The sequence below is a fragment of the Triplophysa dalaica genome, chromosome 10 (genome assembly GCF_015846415.1).
Source record: "Triplophysa dalaica isolate WHDGS20190420 chromosome 10, ASM1584641v1, whole genome shotgun sequence".
Classification (NCBI taxonomy): domain Eukaryota; kingdom Metazoa; phylum Chordata; class Actinopteri; order Cypriniformes; family Nemacheilidae; genus Triplophysa; species Triplophysa dalaica.
Window position 1 is genome coordinate 8,525,451 of NC_079551.1, and position 12,809 is coordinate 8,538,259.

Here is a 12,809-nt window from a genome sequence, read left to right on the forward strand (position 1 = left end):
TTAGTGCCCGTCTCTCTTTTTCTGCACGGCTGTCTCTCCCTCATCCTGTCTCTTTCTCAGTGCCTGTCTCTCTTCATCTGTGTTTGTTCACTTTCTTAGTGCCTGTCTCTCTACCTATATCTCTGCTTGTGCCTTCCTGTCCCTTCCTCAAAGCCTGTCTCTCTTTCACTGCCTGTCTCTCCATCTGTTTGCGTTAACTTTCTCAGTGCTTGTCTCTCTCTACCTATATGTCCATCTGTGCCTTCCTGTCTCTCTCTCTCAGCCTGTCTCTTTTTCTCAGTGCCTGTCTCTCTTCATCTGTGTATGTTCACTTTCTTAGTGCCTGTCTCTCTTCCTATATCCCTGCTTGTGCCTTCCTGTCCCTTCCTCAAAGCCTGTCTCTCTTTCACTGCCTGTCTCTCCATCTGTTTATGTTCACTTTCTTAGTGCTTGTCTCTCTCTCTACCTATATGTCCATCTGTGCCTTCCTGTCTCTCTCTCAGCCTGTCTCTTTTTCTCAGTGCCCGTCTCTCTGTTCCTTTGCCTGTCTCTTCATCTGAGCCTGTCTTTTTTCAGTCTGTCTTGCCTGTCTCTCTCCCTGTCTGTTGCTCAGTTCCTGTCTTTATTCAAACTACTTATGTCCATCTGTGCCTTCCTTTCTCTCTCCTTTAGCCTGTCTCTCCATCCTTGCCTGCCTTTGCTAGTCACTATTCCTATGCCTGTCTCTTTATTGGTGCCTTCCTGTCTCTCTTCCTTGGCCGGTCTCTCTATCTGCGCCTGCTTCTTCTGTCTTTCTCCTCCTCAGTGCCTTTCTCTTTCTCTCTTGGCCTGTCCTTCTCTCTATATACCTGTTTCCACTCTGTGTCTGCCTGGACCTGTCCGTCTCTTTGTGTCTGTCTCTCTCTTCATAACTGTTAACCATTATCTTTAAAAGCATAATATGACTATCTCTGTCTCTCTCTCTCTCTCTCTCTTTCTAATGCATTGGGCAGCATTATTCTGACTCAATGTGTAAACACTGTCCTCTTCATTTCATAAATCCATGTATAGTATTGGCACAGATGAGCCACCTTGAGCTAAGATTTCTCTCTTTCCTTCTCTTTTACTCATTCTCCACAATCTCTTGACAACGGTGTCTTACTGCATTCACATGCAAGTGTCATTTTGAAAAATGCATGCAACATGATTGAGATATTGTCCCTCTTTCGCTACACTATCTCTCTCTCATTAAACTCGACAGTCTGAGCATATCAAACCCACACCACACAGTAAAAGCAAGCCTGTGTGTGTGTATGCGCTTAAACGGCTCATCATTTCAAACCGCAAATGTAATCCCCAGCGTGTGACAAGTTAAAGATCAATTGCGTCTGAGTCCCGCGCCAGAGGAGATCCTGCATCAGCGATACGCGGTGTCACAGGGGGTCAATGCAACCTTTAAAAGTCTCTCAGCTCACCCCGCAGCCAAGCCATTAGCTGCATCCTCTTCAGCTTTCGTCAGAAGCTCAGTCTGACCCGCGGGAAGTATATTAATATTTACACCACTGCTGTTACAATGAATGGTGAGGAATGCAACGCTCAATTTGGCCGATGTAGCGAAGGAAGTCCCGCCTCCCAGTAAAACGAGCCAATCGTCAATCAATAAATACTAACGATTCTTCGGGCCGGGATTCTCGTAGGGCGCTTGACAGCCTGTGCGCAGGCGCAATTGATGAGGCGACATCGGCAATGGTGTTTGTTTTTTTCGTTGCGTAATTCACGCCTAGCAAACTGTTTTATGAAACAGTTCATGTAATGTTCAATTATTGATCGGAAATATGCTGTTTAGTTGTGATTTTTGCCTGCAACTGTAGAAATATAGGCCTTCTAACATCCAAGTAGACTCTGGACTTTCTATGACGCAAGTACCTCACCAGAGGCGAAACTTGGCCTCAGAGTGGCACGATAACAGACTTTGCCGGGGCGTACCGCTACTCTGAAACGAGATTGGCGCGGGGGGTGCTGGCATCCACAGCGCTTTAATAAAGACACAGTGTGATATTGTCTAATTGAACGTGTCGTCGTTAAGCTCCATGGTTTGAGCGTAAGTGTTATGTAAATCAGACGTACGCTTATTTAGCAGAAGTGTCAGATGGTGCGGCAGTTATTAGTGTCAGGCTTGTTTGGGGGTAATGATAAATATAGAAATTACTGTATGTAAATATTAGAGTGATGTCTGTTTATACTTTCAGAAACGTCAACAAAAGATGTCTCAAATCAGTCATTGTTTGCTCATGTTTGTCACTGCAAACCCGTTTGACCTTCTTTTGTGAATCACAAGGTGAACTTCGTTATGCCGTACAGTATAACGAAAGCGAGCTGAAAAGTGACACATAAAAGTGTTATAAGTGTAGACTGTGTTTCTTTATATAGTCTTAAAAATGATTCAGTAGTTTTCTCGTCAATCATTTCAATGGCATGACCTGCATAATTCGTATATCTCTCCTCAACTGTTGGCACTGGTTGTTATTTAGCAGGAGTAAGTGGACAGGTGTGTGTGCGTGTGTGTGTACAGTTGTGTATGCGCTGATCTGACTGCTAATATGAACACTGCAGTGATGGTGCATCACAGTGTTTAAAATACAGATGTGTGTGTGAACAAATGAGGCTGCAGAAATACACTGCAGTGCTCGTGCACACACACACACACACACACACTGTGAGCACTGACAGATGAAAACCCTGCGTTCATGAAAGTGCTTTTTAGGTGTGTGTGTGTGTGTTGAAATGTGTGCGGTGCTGCAGGGACAATGCAGAGATTTCACACACTTTAGGAATTGCAGTATAGACAGAAGAGTGTTTTAACCAAAGCCAACCACCTGAAGAACCAAACTCTCTCTCCCACTCTGACTTTGTCTTTTACAGTTTTAATGTATCACAATTATTGGTACACTTGAGTTGGTACAAATAAAAAGCTTTACTGTGGCTCAGTGGTTAGAGCATGGCACTAGCAATGCCAAGGTCACGGGTTCAATCCCTGGGGATTCCACATAGTCGGAAACAAATGTATAATACAATGCAATGCAAAGTCACTTGGGATAAAAGCATCTGCCTAATGCATTAATGTACATGTAAACAAAACATACAGCCGCGGAAAAAGAAAAGAAACCATTTCACAATTATTTTCTGTTTTGCTAAATTTACTATTCATTGGGATGCGTTTAGGCGAAATAAAAAATAAATAATTCATTCTGTAAACTTCTAACACTATTTCTCCCGAATTTCCAACAAAAATATTGTTTCTATTTACTTTTATTTGCAGATATTAAAAACTCGAGAAGCAGGTCAAGATAACAGAAAATATGCTCTGTATTTTTAAGACCTCAAATACCGCAAAGAAAACAAGTTTATATTCTCTTTAAAGCAATACAACAGTCATATTTGCACATGTATATAAGAAAAGTAAAAGTAAAATAAGTATTTTAATGTGATAACCTCGATTTTCATGTGTCTTGTCATGCTGTCAGTCGTTCATGTTGCTGTTGAATGACTTTGTCAGTGTTAAGGTTTGATTTTGTTGAAACTCAGACACTGGACTGGAATGGCCACAATACATGTAGAAATGCTGATTTAATGAAAATTTGGAATGATATCGGCAAGTTGGTGCTTGTTTAGAAGACAATAAATGGTAATCATGCAAAAACAAACAATGTAATAATTGTTGACACACCAGGAGATGTTCAAATGTGTGCAGAAGATTGTTTGAGAAAGCTGGAAAGATCTCTGTGCCTCAGTATCTCTCTTGCGGGCTTAAGGGAAAACAATATTTGACTGAAACGATGTGAAAGTTGTTATTGTTTATCATCCACGTTGGATATTTTTCAATTCGTAATGTGTCATTTGTTTTTCGATGTGGTTAGTTTTACTATCGAGGTCATTTTGAAGGAGAAACGGGGCATAAACCCCAAAAGAAATCACCACATTACATGCACATCCCAGTAACATTTGTGTTTTCACATGGAGGCAGATGCTCGCGAGCACGTGTGTAGGCACCAAGCGCATCCCCCGTCACCCAGGGACGGGCTATCAGATTATCCCCACCTCCTTCCAGCAGAATTCAATTTGAGAGACAAATATTGAATTATCCCGAGCCACACCTGCACGTCCCTCTTGATTACAACCCTCCTTTCCGCAAAATTGATTCTGTTCGCACACATTCGCTTACCAACATCAAAGACTGATGTTCTCCGTTCCTACCCGTTTACCAGACCTATTCAAATAATTAATGAAGATTATTCTTTTTTTTAGAGTAACATGTTGTAGTATTCAAGTTCAAAGGCATTGCCGCCCCTCTCGTGCCTACGTCCTATCAGGAACGTTAAAAAATACTTGAAATGTCCAGAGACTGTAATGATGAAGTAGACACTTGTGTTGGCTGATGCGGGTTAACAGAGGAAGGTCAAAGCGAGCTCCCTCTGCTTGTACTTTTTTCAAGTTTCTGATAATATGACAGATAACATCAACTAGAACGCCCGCGCTATATTCCTTAACTTACAGGATAGCCGTTTCGGTGGTTACCTAGCAACATAAAATGATGCGCGCTGCTCTTTTTAAAGAGTGAACCAGAAGAGCAGTGCACCTCGCGTTTCGAACATCTCATCAGCCCCTTAAAGGGACAGTTCCCCCAAAATAATTGATTTACATCATTAGCTCTTTCTTCTCTAGAACACAAAAGAAGATATTTTGAAGAACGTGGGTAACCAAACAACATTGACCCCTGTTGACTTCCATTGTGTGGACATAAAACCAAGGAGACATTTCTCGAAATATCTTCTTTTGTGTTCTACAGAAGAAAGAGTGACGTGACATGAATGTGGACAAATGATACAAAAATTTGTTTAGCCAGGTGTAATGCCAGCATCCCAGAACGTTTCTGACCTTTCCCATCCCTCTCATTCCGTTCAGCCATTCCCATCATCTTAAATTCTCACTGTTTTCTAAATGAACCACCAGCAGCTGGTCTGCCTCCCCTGCAGATGTGTGCGAGAGCCCATGCTTTCGCTTCACACGTCTTTAGCTATCATAACAATGAAGTGCCAGTCACTGGGGGCGCTTGTAATCCTCATCCCGGGAAATCAGAGCCTTGTTGGACATACCTTAGGTTCTCTTTTTCCCTAAATTCTTTGTCATTCGTTTGACCCACAAACACGCGAATAGTACTCTCGAAAGGACTTGTTACCCAAATGAACGATGCTAGGTGGTTTGTTTAACCCTTGTGGGCTCCTCAAGGTTTTGTCCGGAGCCTGAGAGAAATGAGAGTTCGAGCAGACGGATCGATTTAAAGGCGCCAGCCGGTAATGACCAAGGTGAGGAATGCTGTGATCTCTTAAGGCTGTGATAAAGGACTAGCCTGGGATGGATTTGTGTGGATGCTGCAGTGATCCATCCCGCGGCTAGTGATAGAGAGAGAGTTATGCTGAAAAAATAAGTTAATGTTGAATGATGTATTGCGGTACGTTCCTCCTTTTTTTTGCTATCAGCAAAGTCAAATTGTATTTGTTAATAAATTGCATCAATTTCTTTGTTCTGTTGAACACGAAAGAAGATATTTTGAAGAATGTAGGAAAGCAAACCGTTCTGTGGCACTTTTGAGTACCCTTGACATTTTTCCTACTATGGTGGTCAATGGCGGCCAAGCACTGTTCGGTTACAAGCATTCGTCCAATATCTTTTTTCTGTGTTCCACAGAACAAAGACATTTACACAGATTTGTATCGACTAGAGGGTGATTAAATGAAGAACGAATTTTTCAATTTGGGTGAGCTGACCATTTAAAAGAGTTCACGTAGAAGGTACTCCCTCAGATGAGGGCCAAATGCACTTTTGGGAAGAGCTGTCTGCTATTCAGTATCTGTGTAGTGGAGTAAAACTGTTGTAAAGACAAGGTTTCTTTCTCATTGCTGTAGTTTATGCAGTCCGCCTGGCACATGCAGAAAGTCTTTGAGCTTAAGCCAATAGTTGTTTGGCACTGACTTACCATTAGAAATGATGGAGTAGTAAAGGTCAGGTGTTATGGGGTTTCCCTTTTTCTATATGATGCCATGTTGTGGATGAGTCAGTCATCAGTGTGGGCCTGTGTGCCTGTTGGGTCATTCATAGTTTGTGTTTTCTGATTGACTGTCTGATCCAATCCAAGGGTTCCTGAGCTCTGATCAAAAGCATATAGTCTACTCCATCTGATTGTCTGGTCTAAGCTGAGACGGTCATTTTTTTGTGTGTTGACAAGGCAAAAATTTTAATTCTATCGTACACTTTATAGGATGACTTGGTTTTACCCAAAACGTACGAGGAAGGTTACTTTGAGGTCTGAGGATAAGATGTCCTTTTTTACAGTTCTTCAATAGTTTTTAATAGTTAAATTAAATATATATATTTTTTTTTTCATTAAAACATACATTTTAAATATTTTAATAAATAAAAACGTGTTCAAAAATATTGATTAATATTAGGGGTGTAACTATATGCTCAGCTCACGGTTCGATACGATACAAGATGCTGGGTTTTGCATCACAATATATATATTTTTTTAATAAAAATAAGAACTGACACTCAAATAACGGATTTTCCCCAAAACATTTGTAATTATATAATTGTATATGTTTGTAATATAATTGACAACATGCCAGGTTTAATTCAACCATCTATATGTAACAAATAAAAACTCAATAGATCTGTCACAGAAAAATAAAAATAATTTTTAACATAAATATATAAAAATAAGTTACACTTAAAAATACATTGCCATAGAATTACGATACATATCTTAATGTTTTTGTATTGCGATGTGTCAATATATTATAACACTCCTACATAATATATTTTTAGTATGTTAACACAGTCCATTACTCATTTTACTTTTTTCATTAATATTTATTTAATGTTTTTATTTCATTATCTTTCTGTTCTGCAGATGAGGTGTTAGATCGGCTTTTAATGGACTGTGGCAGTTATCAGAAACAGACAGACCTGTTTATTTGAACCTAACTCACTCTCTCTCTCCTCATGCAGGAGGTGCGATGTTCTCGCTCCATTCATTTGCCGAAGGTTTATGTCATCCTAAAGCTTTTAATTAGGCCTCTCATGTGGTGCTTGCGTTTCACAATGTCCCCCTAAAGAAACACAATGCCGTAAAATAGGAAATAAAAGCAAGGGTATGCTGTTATAATGTGAAAGGTTATGGATAGGCCTTCTAGATAGACGTGACCCACACTTTCGGCCAGTGCCCTCACTTACGTGTGCTCAGAACACATGATATTAAAATAAAACATTTGGTAATGTTTGAAGTATCTAGTTGAGAAGACGTGGAACGAAAAAGAGCTCTTTTCATGGTTCTTGCATGTTCATCCATCATCTGTCTACATTTAGTTTACATTCACAAATTTTTGTTTTTAGTTATTGAAATTTTGAGGTTTCTCGACAACAAAGTCCTAAGTTGAGAAGATACGATGCGTTGTAGTTTTAGAAATGCCAGTCGGGAGATCATCTCCATCTAAAAAGGTTTGTCTCGGTTTATTCCCTGTCATCCAGAGACTGTCAGCATCGGGCTCCTTTGATAGATCAAAAACATCCTATAAGTCTTTTTCAGGAACGGGATTTCAGAAGAACCCTCAAAAACCTCTTCATCCATTGAAGTCTTTTGAGGTTCCGAAGCAGCTGGGTGGAAAGATGATGAAATGTTCCTGGTGCTCACGAGTCAAAACGTCGCTCTCCCTTGAAGTCTTGCCCTGCCAAATTTCAATAACAGCCAAATAATACAGAATTTTGAGGAATGAAGTTGCCTTCAGAGAAAGTGAGAGCGATGAAGTCATTACCCCTTTTAAAAAAGCAGCTTTTGCATGAAATGCAACATAATGTTGACAGCTGCCTGAATAGAAGCCATTTTTGTCCAGACAAAAACTGATTCAATTGTGCACTACTAAGGCTTTCTTGACCAATTTTAGATTTATACAGTTTGTCTTTCATCGCCATGTTCAAAACGATCCCCCCTTTTTCAAAAGGACCCCCCTTTTTCGAAATGATCTCCCTTGTGAGCGACGGTCAACCGCATATATTATTTTTATAGGGAGGGAAACAGATTCAGATTAGCCAAATGTAAATGGATTCCGACTAGCTTTAAAGTTAAAAGCATGCAACCTTATCCCTGCACATATGTTGACGCAAATAACACGCAATTACCCGATATCCTTAACGCCCCATCGATGTACTGAGGACGAAATAAATGCGGCCGTTCTTGAAATGAGATACGGCCCAATATCGTGTTTGCTCCCTGGAGCCCCGCACACAGCTTGTTAGATTACATGTCAATACTGTTTACTGTGTACAAGCACTCATGTAAACAATACCTTTATCATTGTACTTGTCCTCTCGGAACATAATAGCTTTTGTTTTGACTCTTATTTTATGTGTAACGACCCACGCCGCCTCTCTTGCAGAAGTGATCAGGCAGAGGTACGCGGAACTGCCAGGTGAGCTGCTGATCGTGGAGCTGGAGAAAGACCGCAACGGTTTGGGACTCAGCCTGGCCGGAAACAGGGATCGGTCATGCATGAGCATTTTTGTTGTGGGGATCCCAGCCGGTGGTCCGGCCGGACGGGACGGACGCATCAGAGTGGGAGATGAGCTGTTGGAGGTAAGAACACTCGCTAGTCGGTTTGCATAGTTGAAAGTTTAGGTGATCTTGAAGGAGCCGACAGTAGATTTGTGACAAATGTATGGTTTGGGGTCACTCTGTGAATCCCTTATGGGTCGGTGTTAGAGGGGTCTGCAAAACTGTCTCTCTTTCTGTGCTGTATTTTCTCTCTCTCTGGGTAATGGCCTTCTCTTGTTGAGCCCCTTGTAATCCTGGGGGAGATGAGTGGCTTCACTCAGTATCAACCTCATTTAGTTCTATGGCTCTTCTGTTTTTTTGCTCTCTCTCTCTCTCTCTTCCAACCTTCACCTGATCTACTGAGACCATCACGACCTTTAAAAAACACATCGGTTTGTTTTAAACTTTTTGCTTCTGTACTCTTGAAACTTGTCATCTCTTCTATGATAAATTGCTTGTGATGTTCCTCATTTGTAAGTCGCTCCAGATAAAAGCACCAGCTTAATGACTAAATGTAAATGTGTACAAGAGTAGCGATCCTGCGTGGCCTTTTTTCCTCAAACAGCCAGATGAATTTAAAATGAAGCCACCTGCTCTGAGATTCATTATCTTTCTCTGTGTCTTTCTCATTAATGTTTCTCTTAAAACTCGCTTGCCCTCTCTCTAGAAGTAACACAAACCGTAATGCGTTGCATAATGTATTAATAGAAATCCAACACAGTCGCACAACTGTCTTATTCCTTAATTTACATTTTAAATAGCATCTAATGACATCTAATTTGTTTTGTGTATAATAACTTGGTTGTGGGCAATTTGTACTGAAAATATTAGGATATCCTTTTTTAAAATCAAATTACATACTTTTTTATTCTAAAAGGTCCAGTGCATGAAATTTAGCGACATCTAGCAGTGAGATTCCGAAATGCAACCGACTGCTTACTCCACCACTCCCCCCCCTCCCTTTCAAACACTACGGTGGCTGACACAGGACCAACATGTTGTCACGTTTTCGCTTCTTTGCCGTAGGAAATAATGTATTTACGAAACGCGCTCTGTAGAGCAGTTTGTCCCTTTAGGGCTACTGTAGAAACAACATGAGGAATTCCATGCATGGGTACCCTCAGTGTATGAAATAGACATAACTCATTCTAAAATAATAAAAACATAACTCTTCATTATGTGAGGCTCTAAAGCCCATTGCACATTTAGTTGCACATTGATGTTTGCGTCCGAAATTTCTGCACGTTATAAAATTATTACGACCTCACGTTGTGTCAATCACATATACACACTGCCTCCGATATTTTCGTCCGTCATAAAAAATTCGGACTGTGTTTGATTTTCTCGTTTTTCGCATCCGTGGCAAGCATTTTGAAAAACACATACGAAAAATTTCGGGCTGTAAGTGCAAAGACCTTAAATACGTATATTATGTTGCATTTCTGTCAAAAGATCCTCCAGAAAGTGACGCATTGAACCTTTAAATATATCTTCAGTAACTTAAATACATTTTCAGTAACCTAAATGAATTTCAACTATTTCAATTTCCAAGCATCTAGTTTCTCCTCTTTTTGTTTTCCCCCCAATTGCCTTCAAAATGAATAAACCGTCCGACATGTCCGAATTCTGTTTTGTTGTGGAATTTGAGGCGCAGAGCCCTGCTCGCTGACCTTCATCTAATATCTATCTCCATTAAACCCAACACACTGCAGCATTAGTCACAATCCACTAATGCTTCCCGGCTAATGACTCCGTCACGGCTGATTGGAGACACAATTCAACCCGTCACGAATGTGTGTACACGCTAAGCTCCTGTTAGGTGAAGCCCCTAACACACCTGCTTGTTTCCTCACATCCCTACACTTCAGATGACTTCAGGGATCAATACTCTGTCTTGCATACTCAGCCTTTTGTATAATATGCCTACATTACTAATATTACATTTTACTTGTTCGTTGTGTTTGTCCTTTGCTTAACAGCATTTGTTTTCGGCCCTCCAGATAAACAACCAGGTGCTGTACGGCAGAAGCCACCAGAACGCGTCGGCCATAATAAAAAGCGCAGCGACAAAGGTGAAACTCGTGCTGGTCAGGTAAGAGACCTCTCAGATGAACCCGTGAGATCCGCCCAACTGTTCTCACACACTGCCATCTGTTTCTCTATTACCATGATTGTCCTTTCAGTTCTGTGTATAAATTCTTTGCTTTAGTACATTTTTACTGGAAGACGGGCGAAGGTGAAGATTAATCTAGTTTTGCGTTGCTCACGGTGTGAGATACAGCGTGTTAGACGTATGACAAGCGCAGCACACTTAAGATCACTTTAATTTGTTTTTTGATAACATTGTAATATAATGCTTATTAGCCAGCATTACCACGTCTACAGATTTTTCTCGGCCACTCCAAAAATATCCAGCTGACAATTAAAATAATCAACAATTAATTACTCATTATTAAATACTTACAAAATACGATTTGTATTTTCTAATAAATGATGATTTGTCAATTTAATCACAGAAAAATGTAACAATTTGTCAAATGAACTGTGCCCAACCAGAATATATGACCAGCCTAGAACTGGGCGTGATAGCTAGTCCATTGACTTCTGGACAATTTATTCGTAGAAACTCAAGTTATTTTCGCAGTTACTCTCCATAGTGCCAGAAATTGACAAATTGATAGTGTTTTTCCATCATTAAATGACCAAACTCTTTGATCGAGCAGAAAACCCAGGGCACCATGGGTAATTAGGATCATAAAGCATTGGGATGGAGACGTTGAGAGTCTGCGTAGTTTAAGTCTGTTCCAATGGTTTCATTACATTTTCACATCCGAATGCAAAAACAAGCGGTTGAATGCATTTGAAATCAATGTAGAATAGCATTTAATATTCCAAGATAGCAGATGATGACATTTTGTGTTTCACATATTGTTGCTTTCATAAGTTTGGAGAGAGTTTTTTTAAGCATTAATTCAAGTGAGCAGTGCAGTTTTTTGTGTATTTGTGATAAGAAAGAAAGAAAAGAAAGACGAACCTAGAAAAACAAGAACGTAGCATTTAGCTTAATACCTGTCTGCATTTTAAACCAATAATAATGTCATGACAAAAGATAGCTTTTACAGTATACAGCAGAGGATTATGTGAATATTTACTGTTATTGTTCATTCAATCATAGAGCTCGTGTTTTCGAGTATTTGTTAGCTTAACCTTTATATGAATGACACATTGGGCTGATAACAGCTTTGTAAAGATGCAAATATATATATCGCCGTCATCTACAGCTAATTACCAGAATTCCCAAGAACGTGACTGCACGATTTGCATCCATCAACATATGTTGACGTGCTATGAAATATTCATAGACTTGATGGATGTGCGTATTACGTCGCCATAGTCTCGCCTGTGGAGTCGCAGGATTCAGCATAATTTTTGTTATAGACGGAAAGCGAGTCCTTGGAAATGATTCGTGTCGTGTCAAAGGTCGTTTGTCAGCGGATGACGGAGTCACGTGGAAAAGGGCTCGGGGCGCGTTGCCACGGTTACGTAACCGGGCAGCTGTCAGGAAGGAAATGCGTCCACCTGTGAATGGCAAAGCGGATTTTGGCGGTGAATCTGCTTTCCGTGACCCTGGTTAGTCAAATTTGAATGGGATTTCGATCCCACGGCCTTATTCGGAGAGGTTATTGAGAGAATGATCGTTTCATAAATTCTAATAGGCGTCCGCGACCTTACCATGACAAAAGCACATTATGGTTAAACGGGAAAAGGTCACTTAGTGTGGCAGGACAATAAGGCCAAGGTGAACGGAAGAAGGGCCGTCGAGAGAGATGTTGCTAGCTTTTACCTCTCGAAAGGATGTCTCGAAGCATATCTCAATTCAGATTCATCTGCCCCATCAGTCCTTATCGATTTGAGAGAAGACCATCTGAATCAAGAGCCGTGTGGGAACATGAGGAGCAGGGAGGTTGAAGAACGAAATTGGCATCTTCGACAAGGCTGCATTGCTTTTCTTACCTTCACATGGTTTTATTGCTCTCGCTTTTAAGGTTGTCAAACCAAAGGTCTAGTTTCAAGACAACATATTTTGTTTAGTAACATTTACGTGTCCCCTCCAGACCTCACAATCGATTGTGTCACGCCATCTTTACCCAAGACATGTTTCCCAGTTGCTCTTTTAAAGCCACTTTAATTCGTTTAACCTGACACA

At 40.6% G+C, this 12,809-nt stretch overlaps 1 protein-coding gene across 8 annotated transcripts in view; it reads left to right on the forward strand.

The window, feature by feature from the left end:
* patj (PATJ crumbs cell polarity complex component) overlaps positions 1-12,809 on the forward strand; it is a 76,008-nt gene that overhangs the window by 48,861 nt on the left and 14,338 nt on the right. For all 8 annotated transcript variants that reach the window (XM_056759670.1, XM_056759671.1, XM_056759669.1 and 5 more), the window contains 2 exons: positions 8,448-8,644; positions 10,603-10,694. In XM_056759670.1, coding sequence (XP_056615648.1) covers positions 8,448-8,644; positions 10,603-10,694 — 289 coding nt within the window. The remainder of the gene's footprint in view (positions 1-8,447; positions 8,645-10,602; positions 10,695-12,809) is intronic.